This window comes from Haliotis asinina, chromosome 5 (assembly GCF_037392515.1).
Source record: "Haliotis asinina isolate JCU_RB_2024 chromosome 5, JCU_Hal_asi_v2, whole genome shotgun sequence".
NCBI classification, from domain to species: Eukaryota; Metazoa; Mollusca; class Gastropoda; order Lepetellida; family Haliotidae; genus Haliotis; species Haliotis asinina.
The window spans coordinates 42891832-42917277 of NC_090284.1; the positions used below are offsets into that span (position 1 = coordinate 42891832).

Below are 25446 nucleotides of genomic sequence, written 5' to 3' on the forward strand. Positions count from 1 at the left end.
TGGCTTGATGATTCGAATGTAAGGAGTTCGGATTAACAGGGTTTCCTGATATATCCTCTCAGGAATCATCCTGGCCACACATCAGCTCAACTGCCAGGTACGCCTGCCTACGTGTTTGCCACACCACGCTTATCGTGGTTGTGTTCACCAAAATCTAGTTTGTTTTACGTTTGTCTCGGGTCCTGCCCCATGTACTTCCTTATTTATTGTTTCTGTTTAGGTTCAAAGGAATCCGCCTCTAGACTCTAATGGTTTTTTTCTGTGTGGTTGCACCTAGCTTGGCGGCCCACACCGACTCTGCCTTCCGTGGTAATTGGAAGCCGTGGAAGCGACCATAGGCAGGCTGAGTTCGCCAGCTTCTTGGAATATTGTTGTCTGTCTAGGAACATTTGATAACCTCCGTTCTTTTTTCTTAAGAAAACATCACGATCTTCAGATCTGAATGAGTTATCCTACACGGTTCTTGGTGCTCTATTCAGTAAACACACAGATAAACGAGCTGGTCAGTAAGAATAAACTCATGAGTGTGAGCACGTTGCTCTACGTGCAAGAAGACAAGGTTACCGATTAGAACACCTTGGTCGCCATCGCTTTCCGGAGTCGCCTTATCTGATTTGTTTCACACTCTGGTGGCAATTATGTGCTTGTTCCATTCCTGAAAACCGCAGATGAGGCTGCCTATCTGAGAGCCTAGCCCGAACAGCTGACGAGATAGAGGTTCGTCTGCTGCCTCTCCGTTTTCCCGCCACCCGGCCAATACAGGACTGCAGGACCCGTCTCGAGTGAATATGTTCCCCCAGCAGCCTGAACTTTCTATGGAGAACGGGGCTACACACTGCAGTATGATCACCTTGCCATCTTGCCAGAGATAAATCTATGATCCTGCTGAGGGATGCAGAGAGAACGAGTAACTTGAAAGTGTTGTGTATGGCCTCTCGCTGAGGCCTGTGCTGGCTGTGGTTCACTTCCATTCTCTTGCTTGCTTCAGTTTTCATGAGTCACGGGCGTTCAGCAGTATGCTTCCCCATGTCAGGTTCTTCTCACTAATCTTCAACCAGCTTTGGCAGCCCAGCGTTTTGCATCACCTTAGAGGGCACAACAACCTGTTACGTCCAGATCATGTTTTCTCATCAGACTCTTTCTGACTGGTGGCAGCGGTGGGCAAAAGGCGGTCCCGAGTGCAAACTACTGCCTGCCACTCGCTCACTCTTTCACCCACTAACCGCATGGTCCTCTCACACACATTCACACTCACCTATCCATCCAAAACCCACTCACTCGATCACACGCACTCACCCCCTCATCCACATCGTTCTGCACTTTAGCAAAGGGATGGCTGACCCAAGCATGAGCTGACCTCATCCATATTGCGCGTATCTGGGTGTGATTGTTTGTTCCCATCCATTACAACTAAGAACATAATACCGTGTTGCTTTATCACCACCATGGTCATCCTGGTTGGTTTCACTAAGGTTCCAGGATTAATGGGTAGCCTTGTGGTTAAAACGTTCGCTCGTCACACCGAACCAGGGTTCGATTCCTCACATGGGTCCAGTATGTAAAGTTATTTCCGGTGTCCCCCGCCGTGTTATCCTGGAGTGAAGCTAAAAGCGGCGTAAAACTAAACTTACTCACTGAAGTTACAAAAGTCCTGCATCCCTCGAGTTGTCACTTGGCGACATTACTGTTCAATGCGGTAACACGGGTAAACCACTTGTCTAGTGTGCCGTTTTGCCGTGCAGAGTTGCATCCATTGGCACGCCAGAGCCTGTCTGTGGGTTCGAACCCGGTTCGTTTTGATTGGGTTTTTAGCACCATATCCTTGCTTCCTCCAGAGTAGAAAAGGTCGGAGGCCTCCATCACATCGTTCCGACATTAAACCGACCACTTAATATAACTGAAACACCGTTCAAAGCAGAGTTAATCTCAACTGACTCACAACTGCTCAAAACAGAGTTAAGCATAACTCACCCATTGAATGATTATCTGGCCAACTTCTTTGAAATCTTAGAAATACCAAGAAACAAACATGAAACACACCGATGTTATCTTAAATAAAGCCATTCTTTTCACAATCTCACTCTCACATATGCATCAGCTCACCTGAGACTTATTTGGTTGTTATATAACTGCAATTGACAGGTAAATGATGTCTAATGTAAGTGCGTGGAGCGATGAAATCTCAGGGGATATAGATCGCCAACGAACTAACTATCAACTATTCCAAGTGTTTTCACTGTTCCCCGAACAAATTAGTGTTTTGTTGTGGTTGTGCATTATCTTTCTAAACCTGGTTGGGATATTGTGAGGTGGTGGATGGTTGATGGTCGAATTGGTTGTTGTGTTGTGGTGGAGGGTTGAATTGGTTGTGAGGTTGTGAAGAGATGAATTGGTTGGTGCGAGGCGGTTTGATGTGTGAAGGGGCTGTTGTGGGGTGGTGAATAGTTGAATTGATTGTGAGGTGGTGAAGGGTTGAAGGGGTTCTTGGGAGGCGGTGGATGGTTGAAGGGGTTGTTGGGAGGCTGTGGATGGTTGAATTGGTTGTTGTGAGACAATGGATGGTTCAAGGAGTTGTCGAGGGGTGGTGAATGGTTGAACTGATTGTTGAGTGGTTTCCATGACAACAAGTTTGACTTTAACTGAAATTGATGGTTGTGCTCTTTTTTAGGGCAGACCTTTAAACCATTCACTATTTCTTCACCAAAATTGACACAAAGATAGCTCTGGTGGTATACGGGTGCCTCTTGGTAAGCAGTGTGTGAAGCCCTTTCTGCTGTCCCCGTGTTGCCCCCGTGGAATGTTGCTGAATGTTGAAACCCAACTCACTCACTCGCTCATCACCATGCGACAGTGTGATTGAATACGGCGTGAGTAAGCATTGTTGTTGGGGTTGTACAATGAGTCAAGTTCCTCCAAGGTTCTGCAGAACGACCACCTTCTAAGCCGTTGCCTGGATGAGATAATTCAGGGTAATAATGAAGACCCTTGCAGACCTACGTGATCGTCAGATGATGCCAAGAGGGGGGCAAGCGGAACACCAATAATCCACTCCCAGTCATTAGGACAAATTCGTGGAATGCACAAGCCTGTCTACTTGGAGATCTGGGGGCAGTGTTGGGCGACACAAGAGCCTGATCAACGGTGGCAAATATGTTGTGTGAGATAAAATGCCATCGACCTTTTTCTGTATCCATGTAGTAGTGAAAGAGCTGTTTAAGTCGTCTTCGGCGTGACAAGTGAACACTTTAACCGCCAGGCTATCCCATACTAGGCTATCCATGTTGTTGGAGACTGTGGAAACAAATAGTTGATGTAAGGAAGTGAATATGCTTCAGAATCGTTTATAACACTATGTCAGTCCATTGTCAGTATGTCAACCTTGAAGTAGTTATAATGTGACTTGCCAAAATCATTATTTAGAAGCCCCCGATATTACTAATAAGAATTAGCTGATTGCATGTCATCTCGACCCATTGTCATGGATCGCTGCTTATGATTTCAGTCACCTGTGTGTCTTGAAAGACCTTGGCCTAGATGCCCGAAGCTCTCTTAGCGCTAAGACTGTCTTAACGATAAGAGAGTTTCGGAAATCTAGGCCCTGATTACGTAGTCCTGCATGATATGTTGTGAAATATTGCTGAGTTTGGAATCATCCATTCATAAATTCAAGACTAACGATTCCATGGCCATGTTCCTCAAAGTAATCGTAGAGTTAAGACTTTAACATAGGCTTACGACTGTCGTAGCTCTACAGTCGCTTTGAGGAACGGGACCATGGACTCGTTAGTCGTGAATTCATGAATAGATATGAAGACAACAAGGCATACATGTATGGTGCGCATAACAAGGAAGACAAGAGTTTGATATTCGCGGATAATATGTTTCTGGCTTCAATAAGTTAACGACCGGTAATAACACGTTAGTAGCCTTTAATCTAGTCTCTCTTACACTCGAAGCATATACGTACTGTCACAATACACCCCGATTCCATTCTCATTCGCCCTCCTTTAACTGTGACAAACAGTACTGACTGTTTCTGAAGTTTGGAGCCTTGAAGTTCCTTAAACTCGGGGTTCGTTTAAAGGCAATGTGGCCTTGTATAGAGCTATACACAGATTATTGTTAACACAGATTGTTATTGCTATTGTTAACACAGATTATGTTAGCTCTGTCATTTCACTAGACCGTGCAACACACACGTAAGAAAATGCAATATTCACGAAGGAAAAGGCAACACACGCGTAGGAAAATGCAATATTCACAAAGGAAAATGCAACACACGCGCAGGAACGTACTCGAAGGATAATGTAAGAAAACGCAAAACGCGTAGGAAAACGCAATACACACGTAGGGAAATGAAACGCATGCGCAGAAAAATGAATGTATGCAGTGCAACATAATAAGAATCCCCAAGCACGTGCTTCACATAAATGAATAGCTTTACTATAACTAGCTTTAACTATTTTTGTGCATCTCGTTTTTCCTTGATGCCTCCTGCATGCATCCACAAGGGCTTTCATCCGTTGTGCATATCGAATCGTTGTGACAATTTCGTAAGATAGGCACGGTAAAGGGCCTTTGGACAATGGACACACGAGAGTAACATGCAGCGATCAAGGTTTCTCAAGCAGCATTCGCTCTTACGGCTATCCTGTCTGTTGTGCAGCTACTATTCACATTTATTGTTTTCAAAAATCACCCACGCAATGCGTTCTCAACAGTCGTATATACGTGGCAACCTGGTCGCTACTCTAACGCTCACTAGTATGGTCTGGTTACGACGCCATACACCAGAAAATGCGTTCATCATTACTTTATTTTAGCAAAGGGGAGATATTTGCATCACTGAAGAACATGATTGAGAAACCACACGTGTTCAAGCTTCTTTATTCTGTCTCAGAGGAACAGAGCAAAAACAGAATAGGTTCCGTAACGTTTCGCAACTAAATGATGCAACGGAATTGTTAGCATGGCGGGAAACTCTGTTTTGCAACAAGGTCGGGAAAACAGCTTATTCTGGAGGCTGATTTGCTGCGGCTAACATAGCGGGGCCATAAAAGAATATTTTTGCCGCTGTTTAGATCGAATGACATTTTGTAAGTTACAAGATTAGGATGTCAGGTCTCAAGGGTTGTTACTTCTGGAAAAGTGAAATACTTGGTGCGTTCTTGAAACGGTGTTGTTTTGAGAGCTAGTGAGTGCGATTTATGAATGGCGATGCGGTTAATGACGTTTAAATGTGGCGTGGCATCTCGATGTTGCCGGGCAAACCGATGTCTGGCGAGATGGTTGTATGTTTAAGACAGAAAGAGTTTTATTGTGCGATTTATGTTCTTTACATGTTAAATAGATACACATTCACACTTAAAAAAATGAGATGTTGCTGCAGATGGATGCATAACAATACGTTTTCCGTTTCCCCAGAATAGAGCATGTTTAATACATGCTTACTTTTTCAATTGTTTTCAAACGCACTAAGACCTTATTGTAATTACTTTAAAATGAAAATGCACTGGCTACATAGTGCTGGTCGATGCATTACACGTAATTACCTCGGAGCCAGGAGGAGCAGCATTGTTGTACGAACCCGTCTTCTACCTCCTTCGGGGCTCGACCAGTGAAGGTCAGTGGTAGAATAGGCCGTCAGCAACCCATGCTTGTCGTAACAGGCGACTAACGGGATCGGGTGGTCAGGCTCGCTGACTTGGTTGACACATGTCATCGGTTCCCAATTGCGCAGATCGATGTTCATGTTGTTGGTCACTGGATTGTCTGGTCCAGACTCGATTATTTACAGACCGCCGCCATATAGCTGAAATATTGCTGAGTATGGCGTGAAACTAAACTCACTCACTCACTCCTTCGGGGTTCGATGCTAAGTACTGTTACACCGAAACACGTTAAAATATGGTTATGGTGTTTCTGTGCCAGGTGTTCGTCATTAAGTGGATAACATATAGCTGTTATACACGGATAGTGTAGTATCTCAGTGGAATGAGTGAGTGAGTGAGGTTTTACTCCGATTTTAGCAATAATCCATCAATTGGGATAAACCACCAACCGTCTTCATGTTCGGTTTGGGGAACATTGGCGTTACGAGCTCACGCTTTAACTTCTTGGCTACTAAGCAGCAGTAGCGACATGCACGCACGCACACACACACGGACGGACGCAGGCACACAGACATACACCTGTTACAATCATGTTCGCAATATGAAAACCCACATGAACCCACCTACCTTACTCGAGCAGTCAGCCTCTCTCAAATGGGACCGGAATGAGTGCGTAGTTTTCTTTTGCCTCAAGTGGCTTCGATTGAAATATGATAACTGCTCCATTCAACACACAAAGGTATCCCTTCAAATCGATGAACGACCAGTCACTGTAGAGGTGGGTAGGACCGATGTCATAGTGAACCAGGAAATTACTCTGAAAGTCCCTATGCACGGGTCATAAAAATTATGGATACATTTCAAGCAGGTAGGAGGCGAGGAAAGAGAGGATGTATAAACGAAATGTATAAACACATAAGGGAAAGACCAGAATATGGCAAATATCATTGGAAGGTATCTACCCTCTTAACCTCAGTAGTAAATGATCGTTTGCTTGAGTCTTGTAAATTGCTCGCTTTTCATAATTACACCTATCCTTACCGCCTTGTGTTTAGCCAGTTTGAAGACCTCCTTTAACCGGGAGAATCGTGATGTACCCGTGTGTATATATAAGGGATGTTTAATAGTATTATGTGGAACGAAATGCCCCCGATGGCGCCAAAATCACCATCTGTGTACGACAGACTAGCCGACCTGGGATATATATAGAGAAGTGAGATGTCTACGGCATGTGCTTTGCTTTCTTCGTTCTATAACTAGCCTCGAACGACAGGTGTCCCTTGTGAGGCAAGACACGCAGAGCAGAAGGAATTCCCTTCCTTGAAGTCTGCTTGCCTGATGACGACCTTCTGTTCTATCTTCCCAGACTGTGTGATCTCAGTGCATTGTACGCACTTGTGCGCTAAATGGATGAGGTTCATGTTAAATCGTGTATCAGTTGCTTACTTGGTTTTGTCTGATATTTAATGTTGTAATTGGAAAGTATATCATATAAAAGATTGTATCCATTCATCTCACGGAATCCAGGGTCTGGTGTCTCTATTACGACAGACACTCTTGGCATTGTTTCACGATCATAACTCCAATACTTTACCACAAACGTACGACAATCAAAGCGGCTTGGGACAATAAATACACTGATATACGTCCCGCGTCTGTTAGGTACGAGTCTTGGGTGGCCTTGTGGGTAAGACACTAGCTTATATTTGGTTGATTCCAAAATTAGCTACTTGTATAAGCCCCGTACCCCACTGACTGATTTTAAATGTAAAAAAGTGCCTATTTATTTTTGAGCAAATCATTTATGATGAATCATTGGCATAATGACCTCTGTGCAGGTTTGTGAAACTGGAAAATCTTTATAGAATAATTGCCTCTACATATACAGTGTATAGATGATGACTGCGCTGTCTAAATCCTTATGACGTGTGGGACAGCATCCAAAAGATATCAACATGCCTGACTAACGCGGTTTGTTCCTATGAAGGTGAGCCTCAGTGCCTCCTGGGTCGGTGGAGTAGTCTAGCTTCGTAGGTATAGAGATGTTGGCTCGACACGTCGTAGCCATGGGTTCGAATCTCTGCATGGATACAGTGTTTAAAGCCCATTTGTGTTGCCTATTCCAGATCCCTTTTCCAGCTTTCAATACGTCTGTACCCACAAACGTGTCAGGCAACCATGCAAAAGTTGCATAGCTTACAAATTTGCATCATAATCTCATTCAATAAATACACAAAAGCAAATGTTTCAAGAAGATACCAGGAAACCAACTTTAAGACCAGAATCAGATGTGAATAGTCTCAAACACTGACCCGATTTAAATGATGCAATTCTAAACTAAAATAACCCATGATATGATAAATGAGAACATATGCACAGTTACTTTTGTTCGCTAGTAAAGATAAAAAATACATTTACGTGAAGTCGGCATCTGGGGATTCATCATCACTTTGGCTTTTTGGTGTTCGTCTTCTATAAGTTCTCATATTCACCAGATATAAAACATCATAAAATGATTTCTTCACTTGGTATCGTAATCATAAATTAATATGATAACCATGTTGGGATGGAAGATATATCGACGTACCGCAGTATTACCTGTTAATAATCGCCCTTCCCATCATGTTGGTATCAAAAATAAAAAAGACAGGCAGGAAATGCTGATAAGCCCCACTTCTCCTTCAACTCTTGAAGACAGCGGATGATCCCAGCTATATAAAGAGGCTCCGGTACGCAACGAATCCACCTTTTGTTGCTGGGGAATATCTGCTGATGAGGATGAAGAGGACCTGAGCTCAGCTCGACTGACTTTAAGGTGACCCTTGTTGCGAGACCATCTGTTGTAGTTGGTCGAGATCCTGTGTTTGCTTACTGAACTTAAGTCAACTGATCCTGAGGTGTCGTGTGACCACAACAAGATACCCTGTTGTGGCTAGATCAGATCAGGGCCCCGTTTCACAAAGCTGTTGTAGCGATACGACTGTCTTAAGTCTATGTTACAATATAGAAATTGCGCCAGTCGTAGTGTTTAGACAGCATTGTGAATCGGAGTACAGGGTTTGATACTGTGAAGATCTGAGCTCAGCTTGATTAAACTTTGTTACGAGACCATCAGTTGTAGTCGGGGAGATGATGAAGTTGTTTACGAAGAGATCCTGAACTTCGACCAACTGACCCTGAAGTGGCTTCTGGCAAATACCACCTGTTGCATTTGATGATGAACCTGGGGTTGTGTAATAAGGTAGCATGGAATGTACTTATGTGACCCTAAGATGCACGATTCACCTCCACAATCTCCACCACGGCCTCCACTCCCCCATTCGTAACGCGACCACAGGTTCTGTGGGGAAAGATCTGCTGCTTATTAACGAAAAGAAACTAAAAGGTGTGTTGACCAATAGGCCACATGATGTAAAACCATTTCATGACATTCTTAGAACTGATGCTTGTTTTCACATTGCCCAACTTCTACTAGTCAACCAATGACTTAGGAATAAGATAATGGGGGCACCTTGTCTTCATCTTTATTATTCGTTGATGCTTCAACGTTCCGCTTTCATTTCTTGTTGATGAATGTGTTTTTTTAAATATAAATGTAGTATTATATTTTACCAACGTTAATGTGGATGCCAATATCCATCAGAGGAACAGAGTCAATGTCCAAGAGACAGGGGGACTTGGATCCTGATGTCCATCAGAGCAACAGAGTCAATGTCCAAGAGACAGGGGGACTTGGATCCTGATGTCCATCAGAGGAACAGAGTCAATGTCCAAGAGACAGGGGGACTTGGATCCTGATGTCCATCAGAGCAACAGAGTCAATGTCCAAGAGACAGGGGGACTTGGATCCTGATGTCCATCAGAGGAACAGAGTCAATGTCCAAGAGACAGGGGGACTTGGATCCTGATGTCCATCAGAGCAACAGAGTCAATGTCCAATAGACAGGGGGACTTGGATCCTGATGTCCATCAGAGCAACAGAGTCAATGTCCAATAGACAGGGGGACTTGGATCCTGATGTCCATCAGAGGAACAGAGTCAATGTCCAATAGACAACGAACTGTCGAGTACAACGCTACATCATCACAACATGTTACGTTCTTGTTGCCACGTTGTCGTTAATGCCAAGGAAGAACTCAGATTAATAGTGCAAGATGAATTGGACATTCTTGCACTCATATTCCGGACTCTGGCTGACAGCTTGTCCTCGTAGACTACTGACTGCTTGGATTAGATTTTTGCTGATGAAATATATTAGTGGATCGCCTGGTTTATGATCGTTACAGGCTCGCCATACGGAGATGTGATAAACAAACGGTGTTATTGATTCCCTGGGGTCATTTACCATTAGATACTCCTAAATGTGGCGTAAAACCTCAGTCACTAACTAACTCACTTTTAATAAATTACCGTCCAACTGAAAAGTGACGCATATCTTTTTCAAAGAAATGAAAAAAAGAATGGAATTGGAATATGAAGATCTGAGGATGATTCGTGTTGTCTTATCTAGCCACACAACGCGTTTCGCCATGACTCATGAACATAAGTTATATTGTTGACAGACGGAAGCTTAACTGAACTTTAATGACCCCGTGACCGTATGTGGTTGAACTGTACCAACTGACTCTACTCTGGGATGACCTCTTCCACTAGATTATAGACTAATGTAATTCAAACAGACAAAAAGGTGGTGCCAATTTCCACATAGGCATAAGGCCGCAGCCTCCATCACTACGGTTGTCTTTGAATATACACATATATATTTTCACAGTAAGAAACAAACCCATTTAAAATGAAAAAGAGTCGAAGGGAGACCAGAGATTGCCCGAACCTGAGGAAATGTGGACTTGCTTCATTTAGCGCTTCAGCATTGCAGAGAGGGCTAGGCAAGAGGGGAATGATGTGGTTCAGTGAGTGTGAGACTGACTGAACTACAGTGTATCTGTGTACATCTTTGTCCTTTATTCATACTGAAATCAGTTCTCCCAATGTCATGACTCTTGGTTTGTCAGCTCGTAGGTCTGTCCTTTATGTTCGATCCCTGTGACTTGCAGCTCGCTGGACCTTCTGTACAACATGAGTTTGACTAATGGTTGATCTCTGAATGTAATTTGATTACAACAATTAATTGCATTTAAGTTGGAAAGGAGCCCCACTTAGTTGGGATTTTGAGAACCCGAGGAAATCTAGACTTGCTTCCTAAGGGTTTTAGTATTGCAGAAACGGTTTGGCGGAAGGGAAAATAATTCTGTTCAGGTATCGTGAGACCAATGTACGAACTTTGTACAAACGGAATTCATCCTCTCAGTGATGAAGCGCACTATTCTATATAAAGATGTGACGGGTGGTTGGGATCGACCCCACCGAAATGTATACAGATGTGATTCTTCCCATGAATGAACTGCACTATTTTCTATAACAGATGCGACGTGTACTGGATCGACTACACCATTCTGTATTCAGATCTGATGTTTCTCGGGAATGAAGAGCAATATTCTCTGTACAAATGACATGTGTGTTAAGGATTAAGGATTATGATGTGTGTTAAGGATTAAGGAATAAAAAACACTATTTTCTATATCATATGTGATCGACCGTACCTGTGTGCTTTACAGTTTGCTCAAGGTCAACCGTACAATTTGTTTACAGATCAGATGTTTTCTAAGAATGAACTGGACTATTTTTATAACAGAAGTGATGGACATTACCAGTGTGTTTTATAGCTGGGATGCATGCACGGATTTATACCGCACTGGTCTCTACATCAGATATGACGTTCTCTCTGATATACATCTTACTGTCCTCTATATAAGTCGTGATGTACGCTCGGATATAAATCACACGGTCCTCTTATAAGTCGTGATGCAAGCAAGGGGATCGACCACATCAGTTTGGGTACAGATGTGATTTCTGCTTAACGAAAAACCTGACCATTTTGTATACAGACGTGATGTATACTCGGCGATGAACCGCACCATTCTGTATACAAATGTGATCTATCCCTTGGCAGGAACTCTCTCTGCAAAATTGTTTCTGTCAGCTCCTTGATATCTTCAATTAAGGCATTATTTACACACGGAGGGAGGCGGATTATGGCCGAGGGTGGCCTGTACGATCCTCCACGTTGTAAACATCTTCAGTTTGGTCGCTACTCCATTAGTCGTGGATTTTCATTAACATCCATGTATCGAAATCAACCAGCAAGCATACGGTTATCAATACTATCACATGAATTGAAAAATTGCAACACATCAGTGTGGTTTTAAAAGTCATGAAATCGACTGGATATTTGACTTTTGTTTGCCTGATTAGATAATACGTAGAATAACACGGATTCAATAGCGCTGTTTTGTTCACTTACCCTTCCACAGTCAGGCAGCATTGTATTCCACTACAGCGTGGCTGAGACAAAAGGATGGTTGACATTATAAATGACGGACTGTTTGTTAATATTATGCTGAATAAGACTGCCTTGGGGTTTTATTGTTTTTGTTACAAGACTGACGTCAACGTGGGACTGTGTTCAGTTACTGCTTTTATATGTATGTCGTTTCACATGTGACAGGACATGTGCTTGAATATAAGCAAGTATGTGTTCTCTGTGTGTTGCAGTATATATCTTCCTTATGTGACAGAACGTCTGTTTGTGTTCTAAATGCTACAGTGTCTATCTTCTTTACATGGTACGATACTAGTATATGTTCACAATGTGCTTGAATGCATGCACGTATGTGTTCACTGTGTGCTATAATATATATCTCCCTTATGTGACAGAACATCCGCGTATCTTTATATACTACAGTGTCTATTCTCTTTATGTGGCAAAATATACTGAAGGACCAAAGAAACTTTCTCTTCGTTCAGCTTGATCTTACTTAGTTGCCATCTGGGGCCTGCCTGCCTGGAGACTGTCTGAGGTGTGACCAGTCTGTTGGTAACGCCGAGGAAGGTTCCTGACCATCACGACGGAGCAGTTGAAGGCTCTTGCAACGTGACCCGCTGTAGCGCCCAGTTGCAGCATTCCGATGGCCCTCTCTCGCTCTGCTGAAGTTATCGTCGGCACTGTCGAGTGGTTTTCTACTGAAGTACGATCTGCTCTGTGCTGTGAGGTGGTTTATACCATGCATGCACGTACATTTCACCCTTACTTGCAAAACACGTGCATTTTGCTTTTTTATGCAAAGGGGCGTTTGAGCGCTGATGTTGGTCAAAATCAAACCCTATTTCTTGGCAATACCTACGGGCCAATTTGCATTTGATTAAGTTTTCTTATGTTAATATTGTGAAAAAGTTTGCAAGAGAAAGTTTCTTTTGCCACTCAGTATATACACCTATGTTCACAATGTGCTTGACTGTATGCAAATATGTCTTCACTTGGTGCTACAATTTATATCTTCCATGTGTGATTCCAGTGTCTGTCTTCTTTAGGTGGTATAATATTTATAATATATACTATCCCCTAAGGAAACGCATAGGCCCTTTGTATTTTGGAAAATCTATCATTTAACTAATTACAATCGTCAAAATATGTGACAAAAGCATTGATAACATGATTTTGCACAACGGCACAAGTGAAAAATTGATTTTACCTAAAACTGTTGATTTGATTAGATTTCTTACAAGGATTAGAAAGGCATCGCCACAACGCAACAGAAATCACCTTCCAGTTGAAATTTTGCCGCAAAGAACATTCACTGTCTGGCAATAAAAATCAAGATTACTTTCGTTTTTAAGGAGTTTCAAGGTCAAATCACTACGTCACGTCTTGACTCTGCGACATCGCCATTGAAATAACGCATGCTGGAGATTAACAAGCTTCAGTTGCCAGGCGTCTGATCATGGCTTGCAGCTCGTTGCAAGCAAACATGTATAACAAATGACCGTCTCCGTACAGGCAAATCGCGAGTTACCATTGCAGCCCATGTTCGGTACATTCGGGTACTACAGTTGCGTTATCGTACTACCACAGGTGAGAGCACAGCAACCAGGCCGCCTGGACTCCAGAGGATATCTGGTCAAACTGTACGAATCAGGTTGAAAGAGATTGGTCTGAGAGCCAGGAAACCGAACGTCGGGGTCGTGCTACGTCGTCACCGCCTCGTTCAAAGTCTCCGTTATCTAGAAGTATCCTCTTGGTTGTCTAGACATTACCTTTTTCTGAAGTGATGTACAATTTCATGTGGACGAGTTATACATGTTTGGAAATACAACATTTTCGCAACATATTTCTCGTCTATGCGTTTCTTTTTTGGGGATAGTATATCTGTCTACCATGTGGTTGAATGTATACGTTCACTGTGAGTTACAATGTAGTTTTGCGTGTGCTCTATGTGCAATATGTATGTATCTTCTTTGTTAGGTACACTATCTATATATGTTCACTGTGCCTTTGACATTAAGCACGGATGTGTTCATTTTGTGCAAGACAATGTCTGGTGCAGACTCGATTATTTACAGACCGCCGTCTTTTACCTGGAATATTGCCGAGTGTGTCCGCAAACAACAAACAATCACTATGTGCTAGAATGTCTGTGTTTGTTCACTCTGGCTAGAATGTGTCCTTGTGTTCACTGTGACAGTGTTCAACGTATTCTCTACATATATTAAACATATGATTCAGTGCCTTTATGCGTTCACAATCCGCTTGACTGAATGCGCTCAACATGTGCTTGGTGGTCTGGCCAATATGTGCTCGAATGTATGTATGTATGGTCAGCATTCAACATGCATTTGGTGGTCTGCGCTTTACAGGAGGTTTATGCACTGATGCAAGGTCTGTCAGTCTACGTGGTCTGACTGACCCGCACTGTTCCATTTCTCAACTGTTTCCTAGCTGTCTAACTTATCACCAGTTGCCTCGTTACTTCCGCCAGTGTCTGCAACGTGATGGAGACTGCAGACTTGTATTCAACGGTACAGCTTCAGTTGCCTTGAAGTGGAACTCATAGGGCTATCAGCATCGCTGCTGTGTTTAAAGTGCCACTACATGGCGCATCCTCAACGTTCGAGAACTTTACATAGCGTTGTGCTGCTTATTGAAATAACCTACCGACGCCCTAAGTACTACCTGTAATTAATCTGTTGTTTCGAGCACTAGATAGAACCTCATTACACATTCTATTACCTGAAGGTTACATGTCAGATCTCAGATGTTTTTGTATGTCAATTACTAAGGTTGTGGGAATTTGTAAAAACATCTAGTTCACATTTGTACCGGTGCATGTTTAAAATTATGTTGTTTGATGTAATGCATCTATATGCACTGCCTCAACGAGGTGGTTTTTGTCCCCCGCCGCACCTCGGAACGGAGGAATATATATTCAGTAGTCTCTGTACAACCGTCCGTCCGTACGTCCCGATTCTTGTTAACGCGATATCTCACGAACAGTTATACCCAATGTCTTCAAATTTGGTGACAGCCTACATTGGAGGGTTTTGCAGACACCAGTCAATGTGGGTGACCTTGACCGTATATTCAAGGTCACCACGACTTTATGACCACTCTTATCGTATAAACTGTTGCAGCCAGTGTCTTCACATTTTGTGACAGCCTATATTAGGAGAGTACGCAGACACCGGTTGATTCAGGTGACCTTGAAAATAAGGTCACCACAACTCTTTCACTACTTATCAAAGTTTTGTTAGCATGATGTCTTACGAACTGTTGAACCTCTCTCTCTCTCTCTCTCACTCTCTCTTTCTCTCTCTCTCTCTCTCTCTCTGTGTGTGTGTGTGTTTGTGTGTGTGTTACGCAGACACCACCAGTTTGCAAACTCTTTTTAACCTGATATTTCAACCGCTGTTGTGCTTAATGTCTTCGAATTTGGTGACAGCCTACATTAGGGGATTACACAGACACCATTTGATTTGGGTGACCTTGTTCTTATTTGCAATTTGACCACTGCAGTTTGTCTACTTATGTCAACGCGTTATCTCAAAGAGCATTGCTACCAGTGTCTTCAGTTGTGTTGGCAGCCTACACTGGGCGATTATGCAGACACCAGTCATTTCGCGTATCTTGTGTGTCACCAAACGTAAAAGTAGTGAATGAGTTATAAGTATTTCATACTTCTTTAGCGGCGAGGGACATTGCCATATTAGCTGCAAACACTTGTGTCTTTGGTCAAATACTTTAAACCTGTACTTCAATCTGTTTCTTCGGATATTCTCAGGCACCGACGCTTTTCATTTTGCTATTTGTCAACCCTCGTGGTAACATGTACAAATTTGATAGTCTGTCTCTCGGTCATGTGTATTTTTTTCCTGTTCTGTCCAAGGGGGGCTAGGGTAGCCAAGTAGTTAAAGCGTTCGCTCGTCAAGCTCAAGACGCGGGTTCCTGAAGTGTAATGACCCAGCTCATCGGGGCTCCTATTCATTTTAAATGCATGTACATGAATCTATCAAAATTTCAAAATTATACATTTCCAGAAATAAACCTTAGTTTACGCTTTAAGTTGCTCTTCCACATTCAGCAGCCCCGGTGTGAAACAGCTGAGATGGCAACATAACTGTAAACCTTCGAGCACCATTCAGCTTAGGTTATCTACTCCCCATGGAGTCGGATACACTCTTACCTACTGTAATAATGATGTAGCGCCATGATCAGTCACTTTGTTGTATTATTAATATGAAAACGCGTTAGATCAAAATCACCCACTCGGCCTTAGCTACTAATAACATGACGGTTCTGTTAACTAAATATAACAGAAGAAAGTCAGTCTGGATCATATTCTCGTGTTACAAGTGAAATACATTCTACAACAAGCAGCCAGCTAGACATGATGTAACGAAGTCACGTAACTCCTTAATCAGTTTGTCCATTTAGACAGTTCACAGTGGACAGTGTGCGGCGGCACTGAGTTCATCCAAGTTTACTGGCCAGCGAGGAGTGTTAGAATGCTGGCGTTAGCTGTTGTATCGTTCCTGGTTGTATGACTATAGCTGGTGTGTTGTGTATTCGCAGGCACACTATGATGCCCCTGCCACGACGGTTGTTGTGGTGGATAGCAGTGGGGAATCTTCTCGTGTCCATCTTCATGCTCCCCCTCTCACTCGGACAACGCATATCAACGTCCAGTCGAAGACGACAGTACGACTTTGCCAACGCTCGACCAGAAATATTTCACGACACCAGGATGATGACGGATGGTCGCGAAGAGACCGTGTATCTCCTCAAAGGAGAAACGGAAAGGTAGGAATGGTCTTCACACGGTTAAGATATACTGTTTTCATTGTTAAGATATACTGTTTTCATTGTTCTGGTTTCATCATATGCAACGTATAATATATATGTATATATTCTTAAAAATGTAGGGGAACCTAAACTTTCAATTTGTATAGGCAGTGTAAACGTTGACAAACGTTTCAAGTACAGGCATCTTATGAACGCACCACCATTTCCCTCTATTACCACCCCTAAACACAACGCATGATATGCAGGTGCACAACGCAGTAGCTCCATACAAGTGCATGGGTGTGATTCTTGATTTTGACGGCTTTCAAGAACGTCGATAAATCACTTAGAATATTAATATTGACACTTATCTTGCATCGTTCATTTGTTAGTGTTTGTTTCTAGTCGTTTATGTTAAAATGAAAATCGTACATATGCAAATGACATGCCACACACCAACCATCTTTCAAAAGCGACTACATTCCAAATAGCTATGGTTGTAGGGAAGTGCAAATGGTGATGCACTCTCAAAACATTCAAGATTATCATATCAACATTGATTGACTCCGATAAATCTCCTAAATAGTTTTCATCTTTAATAAAAAGAATGAAGCTCCCCTACTTTTTTCAAGAGTATATATTCCTGTCTACGACGGATAGTCAAATGTTAAAGGGACTTTTGAATTAGTCGATAAAGCTGAGTGATGTTTACATTGTTTATGTTTTGAATCGATGTTGATTATTGTTAGCCTGTTGAAATGCACAAAGCAATTTATCAGAGGTCATCTTGAACGAAATAAGCCTTACCATTATGTACTTTTTATGTCCAAATTGAACACAGTAACCAACATTATGTTACAAAGGGACATCAGTCAGTCATAGTCCAGTTGACAGAAACAATTTTAAAAGATAAAATATGGACATCATACTAAGGTCTACGTTTTGAATTCTTCATTCTGAGACATGTTTTTTATTTCATTTTTTAAAAAAGTCGATGTTTTCATACATTTCTCAGCGTATGATATACCTGATCGTTTGTTAGTGCTAGTCCCTGAGGCTAGGGAAGGGAAAGCGCTATAGTTTCTACTGGTATCTCCTACTAGTCGCGTGGATAGCTCCATCGTTTGATGAGAACAGACACCTTTTCGAAGACACCTGTTACAGTCCTGGTTTATCGTGTGTGGTACATCCAGAGATGTCTGAGCTGGTTTACCACTGGAGCAGGACATTCTTACCTTCTCTGTGTACACCTGGAACCATCATCGACTGACCATACCTGTACCATTAACCAGTATCTTGCATTTACCGCGCAATGGAATATTTTTTCATCAGATCGAGATTTGTTTCAGTACATTTTGTCTTTAAATTTGGGTACTTCCATGTTTATCTGACGTGTTTACACATGAGGTACTTCCATGTTTGTCTGACGTGTTTACACGTGAGGTACTTCCATGTTTGTCTGACGTGTTTACACATGAGGTACTTCCATGTTTGTGTGACGTGTTTACACATGAGGTACTTCCATGTTTGTGTGACGTGTTTACACATGAGGTACTTCCATGTTTGTGTGACGTGTTTACACATGAAATACTTCCATGTTTGTGTGACGTGTTTACACATGAGGTACTTCCATGTTTGTGTGACGTGTTTACACATGAGGTACTTCCATGTTTGTGTGACGTGTTTACACACGAGGTACTTCCATGTTTGTGTGACGTGTTTACACATGAAATACTTCCATGTTTGTGTGACGTGTGTGACGTGTTTACACATGAGGTACTTCCATGTTTGTGTGACGTGTTTACACATGAGGTACTTCCATGTTTGTGTGACGTGTTTACACATGAGGTACTACCATGTTTGTGTGACGTGTTTACACACGAGGTACTTCCATGTTTGCGTGACGTGTTTACACATGAGGTACTTCCATGTTTGTGTGACGTGTTTACACATGAGGTACTTACATGTTTGTCTGACGTGTTTTAGCAATCAGTTTATTATGAACATACACAGATACATACATACATACATACATACATACATACATACATACAGACAGACAGACAGACAGACAGACAGACAGACACGCACACTCACATACATCAGTTTCTAAGCTGACGGCGTGGAATATTCATGGTTACACAGGACAGTAGTCACGACAAAGAATCGGGTTCGAATCCGGGTGCAATGTGTACAGAACCATTTATGGTGTTCCCGGACGTGACGTCGTTGGAATAATGTGTTTTCTCACTGACTAATGCTCATGCCTTTGTTTGCAGTTATAATTTTCTCCTTGAGGAGGGCGGAGTGCCCCTCACGATATTGGTTACTCCTTGTGCATCGAACATCACCTTCGTCCTCACCAGGATAGCTATGACAAGCAGCAGCGAGAAAGGCGACCCCGAAGGTACTGTCAAAACTTTACCGACCGGTCTACAGGGCAACGGGGAAGGAGGGTCGGCGAACGTGGGTCCGGGACCGAGTGTCGTTGAACATGGGTCGGAGAACGAGGGTCGTAAACATGGATTGGGGAGCGAGGATCGGGGAATGGGGTTTGGGGAACAGGGTTCGGGGAACGTGGTTCCGGGACCATGGGTCGGGGAACGTCAGTCAAGCAACAGGGATCGTGGACATATGTCGGGGAACGAGGATTGGGGTACAGGGGTCGCTAATCGAGGGGTGGAACTTGGGTCGGGAGCGAGTGTCATTTTAAGCTACCGCTGGGTCGGGAGCGAGGGTCAGGGAACGAGGGTCGGGGAACTTTAGCTGACACAGAGGTCGGAGATATCCGGAAAAAAGGAGTCGCCTATTGTTCACTCGGGAAGGAATGCGTTCGATGTGCAGTAACTTAATGATGATTACAATGCACAGAGGTCTGGCGGTAGCTTAAAATGAAACAATTAAAAATCAATGGTGATGTATATCTTACTTGGATAGTTTTTTCAGTCTAGGATTTGCAGTGTTTTGTGGGATATTTTCAGAATTATTATGTCTACCGGTATTACATTACTCTCAGTATTCAGTATTATTCTAGAATACTCTTTCTGCGAAGACAGCATCGTCATATGACATTCGCTCAAAATGTATCATACGACAAAATCTGTGTGTTCTTTAACGTATGTTGAGGCGACACTTCTCGTGACCGATATTTATTAATCATAGCAACTTTCTTCTAATCACTATTTTGCTGAAATATTGTCGGTGTGACGTTAAATTTCAACCCAATCACTCATTACAAAACGGCTATTTCTGGTGTCCCCCCAGCCTAATATGGGTGAAAACCCACCTGAGGCTAATTTGCATATTATTACCATAAGTTAATGAGCAGTCGAACTTAGGGACGTTGGCGTGACAAGCAACCGCTTCAACAACCGTGCTACATCTATTCCAGATGTAATTAATTTGTTGAAGGCTTGCATCACACTTCTAAGTATGTGGCAGGCTGTAAACTGTTTGTAAATACACCTGTCGTTACGTCTGTGAATGTAAATACACTTAATCGTTTCAGCTTAGAAAAAATAAACAAACCAATTTATCAGTTTGATAACTGACTTAAATATAGTGTCTTTTGTAATTGAAATTATAAATTCTCGTAGATTCAAATCGTAATTTTAGATTTGTGTCTAAACACGAATAACATGGAAACAACTTGTAATGACAACTTAGAACCGTGCAGTAAATATTGGCGTGGCTTTGAGGTAGCCAAGTGGTTACAGTGTTCGCTTGTCACGCCGAGGTATCTTGTTTGACTCCCCATGTGAATACAAAGTGTGATGGTACTTTCTGGTAGATTGGCGGACCATGTCTGAAAGCGACTTAAATCCATACTCAATTGCTCATCTATCTTGAAAACGACTTCACATCACAAAAGAGGTGCATGTTGATGGTAGTGATGAAATAATAATAGTAATAGTAATAATAGTAATCTATAATAATAACCATCATAATAATGGAACAAGGACCCAATCAGTCCTATCAACGCCGATGATAAACATCATATGTATTCGATATAGAAACAAACACCTTTACTTTTTTCCATTCGACAGACCTTTATTTTTGAACTGTTATATTTTTATGCCTGAAAAAAACCCCGAGATATCTGTGTTTTTCAAATTAAAACATACCAGACACTTTAAATCATTTTGCCAAATTGTGTTTGTGTAATGCTTCATTTCTGATAACGTATGTCTTAAGGGTTTAAATACGGCATGAAATCTGTGTAGTTAAAAACTAACAAACATCTGGAGCTTTGTAATCTTTGTGTGAGTGAGTGAGTGAGTTCATATTTAATCTTTGTGTAATTCCTCATGATATATATCTTTAAGAAATCAGAACTATTGATCTTTAAAACTAGTATGTATTGTTAAGTTTCTAGAGTTTGTTTGTTTCCACTTGTTGAAAATACTTTAAATATACGTAATTGATAATGCTTTTGTCTTAACAATTATAATATACCACTAGCAATGGGACATCCATGTTATTCTCCTGGCTACATAAATGATTGGGTAACACACGCTCACTCCTAAATGTACAAACCTGAAAATTTCAACTTTGCCAGAAAAATGCACTTTGGTCAGTGCATTTGGATGTTTGTTATTTCAACACATGGAGGCATGCTTGCACAGCGTTTTATTTGACTTTCAAATTAGCGGGGCAGTCGGCCCCTAGCCATATCCTCCTTTCACTCCCAACTTCTTGCCCGTGTTTACCGTCACCCCATTTATTTTGTTTCCTAGAATTTGTGAGATCTGTGAAAGCTGTTAGGACCGAGGCGTTTGTTGCCGTTCAAATGATTGTGTCAACTCGGACGTGTTTGCTTGCCATTGAAGACATGTTTAGCTAACGTCTAGCTGGCGAAAGGGGGGTAAATGAAACGAATTGACAAGGATTGATGAAAACCCAGTACACAACAGTGACCGTGACTCCAACCCAAGGAGTCTATGCAGTTGGAGATTGTATTAGTTACATCTTATTTTACATTGTGTGTTCACTCTGGTTTGAAAAAAATATTGAATTTGAAATGAATCACTACTTTTAAGCACTCCAACCCAGGGAGATCATGCATAAGCAGTATTGTATTGTATAGTGTACTTCACTGTACATTGAATGTTCATTCTGGTTTGAGTTGATAAAATAGTAGATATGAATAACTGCTTTTTAACATTCTACAACCCACAGAGTCTTTACAGCTGAAGAGTGTGTAACCAATACCCTATTGCACATGGTGCTTTATTGTACAATTCTGCTATACATACAATACCTTATTGTATGCTCATTCTGGTTTGGGTTGTAAAAATATTGAATATGAAATACTGTTTTTTAACACTCAAACTCAAGGAATCCAAGCATTTGGAGAAGGTATGAGCAATATTTTACTGTACATCGTACATTCATTCTGATTTGAAAAAAACGAATCACCAATATTTGTGCCGGTTTTTCGAGGTTGAATTTTATACGTATTAATGAGGTGCTACTTATTGCAGCACCTATCCAGCATCTATTGCTGGACCGCTAGTATCGATAGTTGAAATGTACGTGGTACAGCACTGTTTGATTAATTTTGTAATCGGCTGTATGACTGTATGATCTAACGTTCAGAAAGTCGTGTTGTTTATCATTTATTGAATGTTTATTTAGTCAACTCTATTGATATTAAATGTTTACCGTCATTTGAACTGTTGGTGCCAGTATAACAGACTCACGTGCAGTTCAAGCATGTTTCCCGCCATCATCCGTCCCTGTGGATTCAGTGATACAGCGTTGACCTTAGTGTCTTAGTGAGTGTGCTTGATCACTCAAGAATGGGATTTGGGTAGAAATGGTCGAAATCGTTTGGACCGAGCAGCGAGTATTATGATAGTTCATAAAATCCTGCCACAACTCTTAAGTACGCTTAAATATGGTATGGGTGAACATATACACGCACATACACACAAGCACATTCACATATATACACACACAGTCACACACACATACACAAACATATACAGACAATATCATATATTAAATAGATAATGGGAACTTCAACGTATACTAACGCTTCCTCCTCCCCCACTCAACCACTGATGCGTGAAGATGCGGACTAGAATCGATCTTCAGTGGCCCAAGTTCGTTGCAAAAGTCGAATATTGGGATCGGGTGGTCAGGCTCGTATCCCAGTTGCGTAGATCGATGTTCATGCTGTTGATGATTGGATTGTCTGGTCATTATGTACAGACTGACACCATATAGATGGAATGTTGAAGTCACTCCTTATCTAAACCCTCAGTGTCTAATATATATAATTCTAATTTCAGACACTTTTTCAACCCAAATGGAGGGTCAGTCGTCAGTCAGGGTGGAAGAGTTCAAAGGCGGGGGTCATATGGTCTACTCAACGCGCAATGCTCGTAAAGGAATCTACATTCTTAGTCTGCAAGCCATCAAAACGGATACCACAGTGAAGCTGTTCGCAACTACCAGGCCAGAATCTGTGACATTGTTCCCACTGTTGCCCGTGGATCCAAAGGTCCGGGTGACTGCAGCAACACGAAGGTCCATCAAATTTTCATGGGATCCCAGTAGCATCCCAATGGATTGGCCGCAAACCCCTTCACTTGAATATTGTGTGTCTGTGAACAAAGTAATGAACTTTCATAGTCATTGCTCTGTCTTGGCTCATTTACAGGGAGACACTTGTCCAACACCTCCTCCCTACAGCGGGTTCGGTTTTCCGGGGGAGAACAGTAAAATCAGAGAACGACAAAGGAAAGCCAGGCCGATAAAAGCTTGGTCGCCAAAAAGGTTGTTTTACACGTGCGTTGGGTCAAAAACAAATTTTACATTTGACAAAGCAAAACCAGAAACTAGGTACTTCATAGACATCTACGTGGTGGATAGAGACACAAATAGGTCGTCCACATATGTGGGCACCACGGTGCAGACGAAGAAGAGGAAGAGGCGACAAGCGCTGCTGAAAAATGAGAAGAGGAAGACGGTGACTTTACAAAAGGGTGTGCGTTCTGTGAGTGTTAAATTGGTGTTGACCAAACAGGTCGTGAAGGGTGTGTTGGAACTGAAAGCATGTAGAGGGGTTCTTCCCTTTGAGATTCTGTATGACAATAAACGTATCCATAAATCAGAGGTTAGGAGGATCAAAATTGTGAGAATGAAAAACTTGCCTGCAGGCACTTATATTATAAGGTTTAAGGGGAAAAGAAAACGCAAACGTTCAGTGATGGTGTTCTTTACCGAGTCTGGCAGGTACCGCCCGCCACGTCTCCCGATGGACTACAGAATCAAAGTCTTTAACACTCTAACCACATGCACAAATGTGACACTTGCCTGGATGGGCAATACTGTAAAACAAAAATACTGTCTTTATAAAAAGGAATTAGTTAACAATCAAAAAGTGCGGAAGCACCGATGCTCTGATCCTGGGCATCGCAGTGACAAAGAAAAGGTATTTTGTACTAGGTTTAGACACAGGCAGCCTTCGAAGGCCGTCATCAGTAAGACAGTTACGGGTTTGAAACCCGATACAAACTATTTGTTTGATGTGTACGTCAGTAGAGGAAACAGTGCGTCGCTGGTGTACCTCAACCAGCAAGTCAGGACCAAAACACAGTGCTAAACCCAGGGGCATGTCGCACCTAGGAATAAGATATATGGGTTAGTCAATGAAGCAATGTTACAATTTGTGCTGTACATGTGGATTACAATACCTACTGTTCATCTTAAGCTTCTCTGAATCTGCCTGGCAGTAGGTTCTCGGATGCTGAGGTTGAGGCGTCCTCATAGATGATGTGACGATTGCATCAGGCGTTGGAACTTGAACGAAGCTGTCAGTGGGTGAATACGATTAGACAGAAATACAAGAATTGAAACGTGGGGGATTTGTTTCAGTATTGTTTCAGTGCCCAACGGATGGAGAGAGCACAGCATTCACCTTTCATCAGCAAGCATGACGATGCTGTAGGCTATGACCTTCCTACGCCTGTAGTGCTGTGTCATACTATTTCTGTGATGTTTATTGTGTGGCAATGGTGAAGGAAGCGTCTCTGTACTAAATGTCTTTCAGAAAGGGGGCATTGCTTCAGATGGGGATATAAGTTTCATTATGACCATAATAGTAACACATGTGTTCCGTATATTGTTCCTGGAACTCATCAACTGTGCAGGAAGGGTCGAAAGTTGCGTTGGTGACCCTTATCCTCAAACTAGTTCTGCAAAAAGGGGTTCCTGACCTTGACCTTGAAACATGTTTAGATCTGCAAGAAGGATCATTGAAATCGTGGACTTGTATGTGCAAGCAAGAAATGTGATACGTTTTCCTAGCGGTTGGAAGATACTGGACTTCTCTTTAACCGTCATGCCCAATTGGTACGTTGCCCACAGCCTGTGAAGGAGGGCATTATGTTTTTGGACGGGTGGGCTAAGGCAGTGTTGTGATCCTGTAGGGGTGGTATCAAAACTACATACGTCCATCACAAACGGGGCACGCCCTGGCCTGTATGTATTTTCTCGATGGCTGCGAGGTTTTGACATCACTCCTTACAGATATGGGATGGGAAGGGGGCACATAGCATGGCGATACGTTATCATTGTGTACGATGTTAATGCATGCTTGTACATAGCAAATACGTAGTTTGAAATTCGACCCTAAACACATCATATATGGAA

At 42.2% G+C, this 25446-nt stretch overlaps 1 protein-coding gene across 1 annotated transcript in view; it reads left to right on the top strand.

The window, feature by feature from the left end:
• The window catches only part of LOC137284520 (protein NDNF-like), a 46981-nt gene extending 22327 nt beyond the window's left edge, over window positions 1-24654 (top strand). The window contains exons 2-4 of the mRNA XM_067816354.1: window positions 16576-16803; window positions 19065-19192; window positions 23082-24654. Coding sequence (XP_067672455.1) covers window positions 16576-16803; window positions 19065-19192; window positions 23082-24397 — 1672 coding nt within the window. The 3' untranslated portion in view covers window positions 24398-24654. The remainder of the gene's footprint in view (window positions 1-16575; window positions 16804-19064; window positions 19193-23081) is intronic.
• Window positions 24655-25446: the final 792 nt, after the last annotated feature.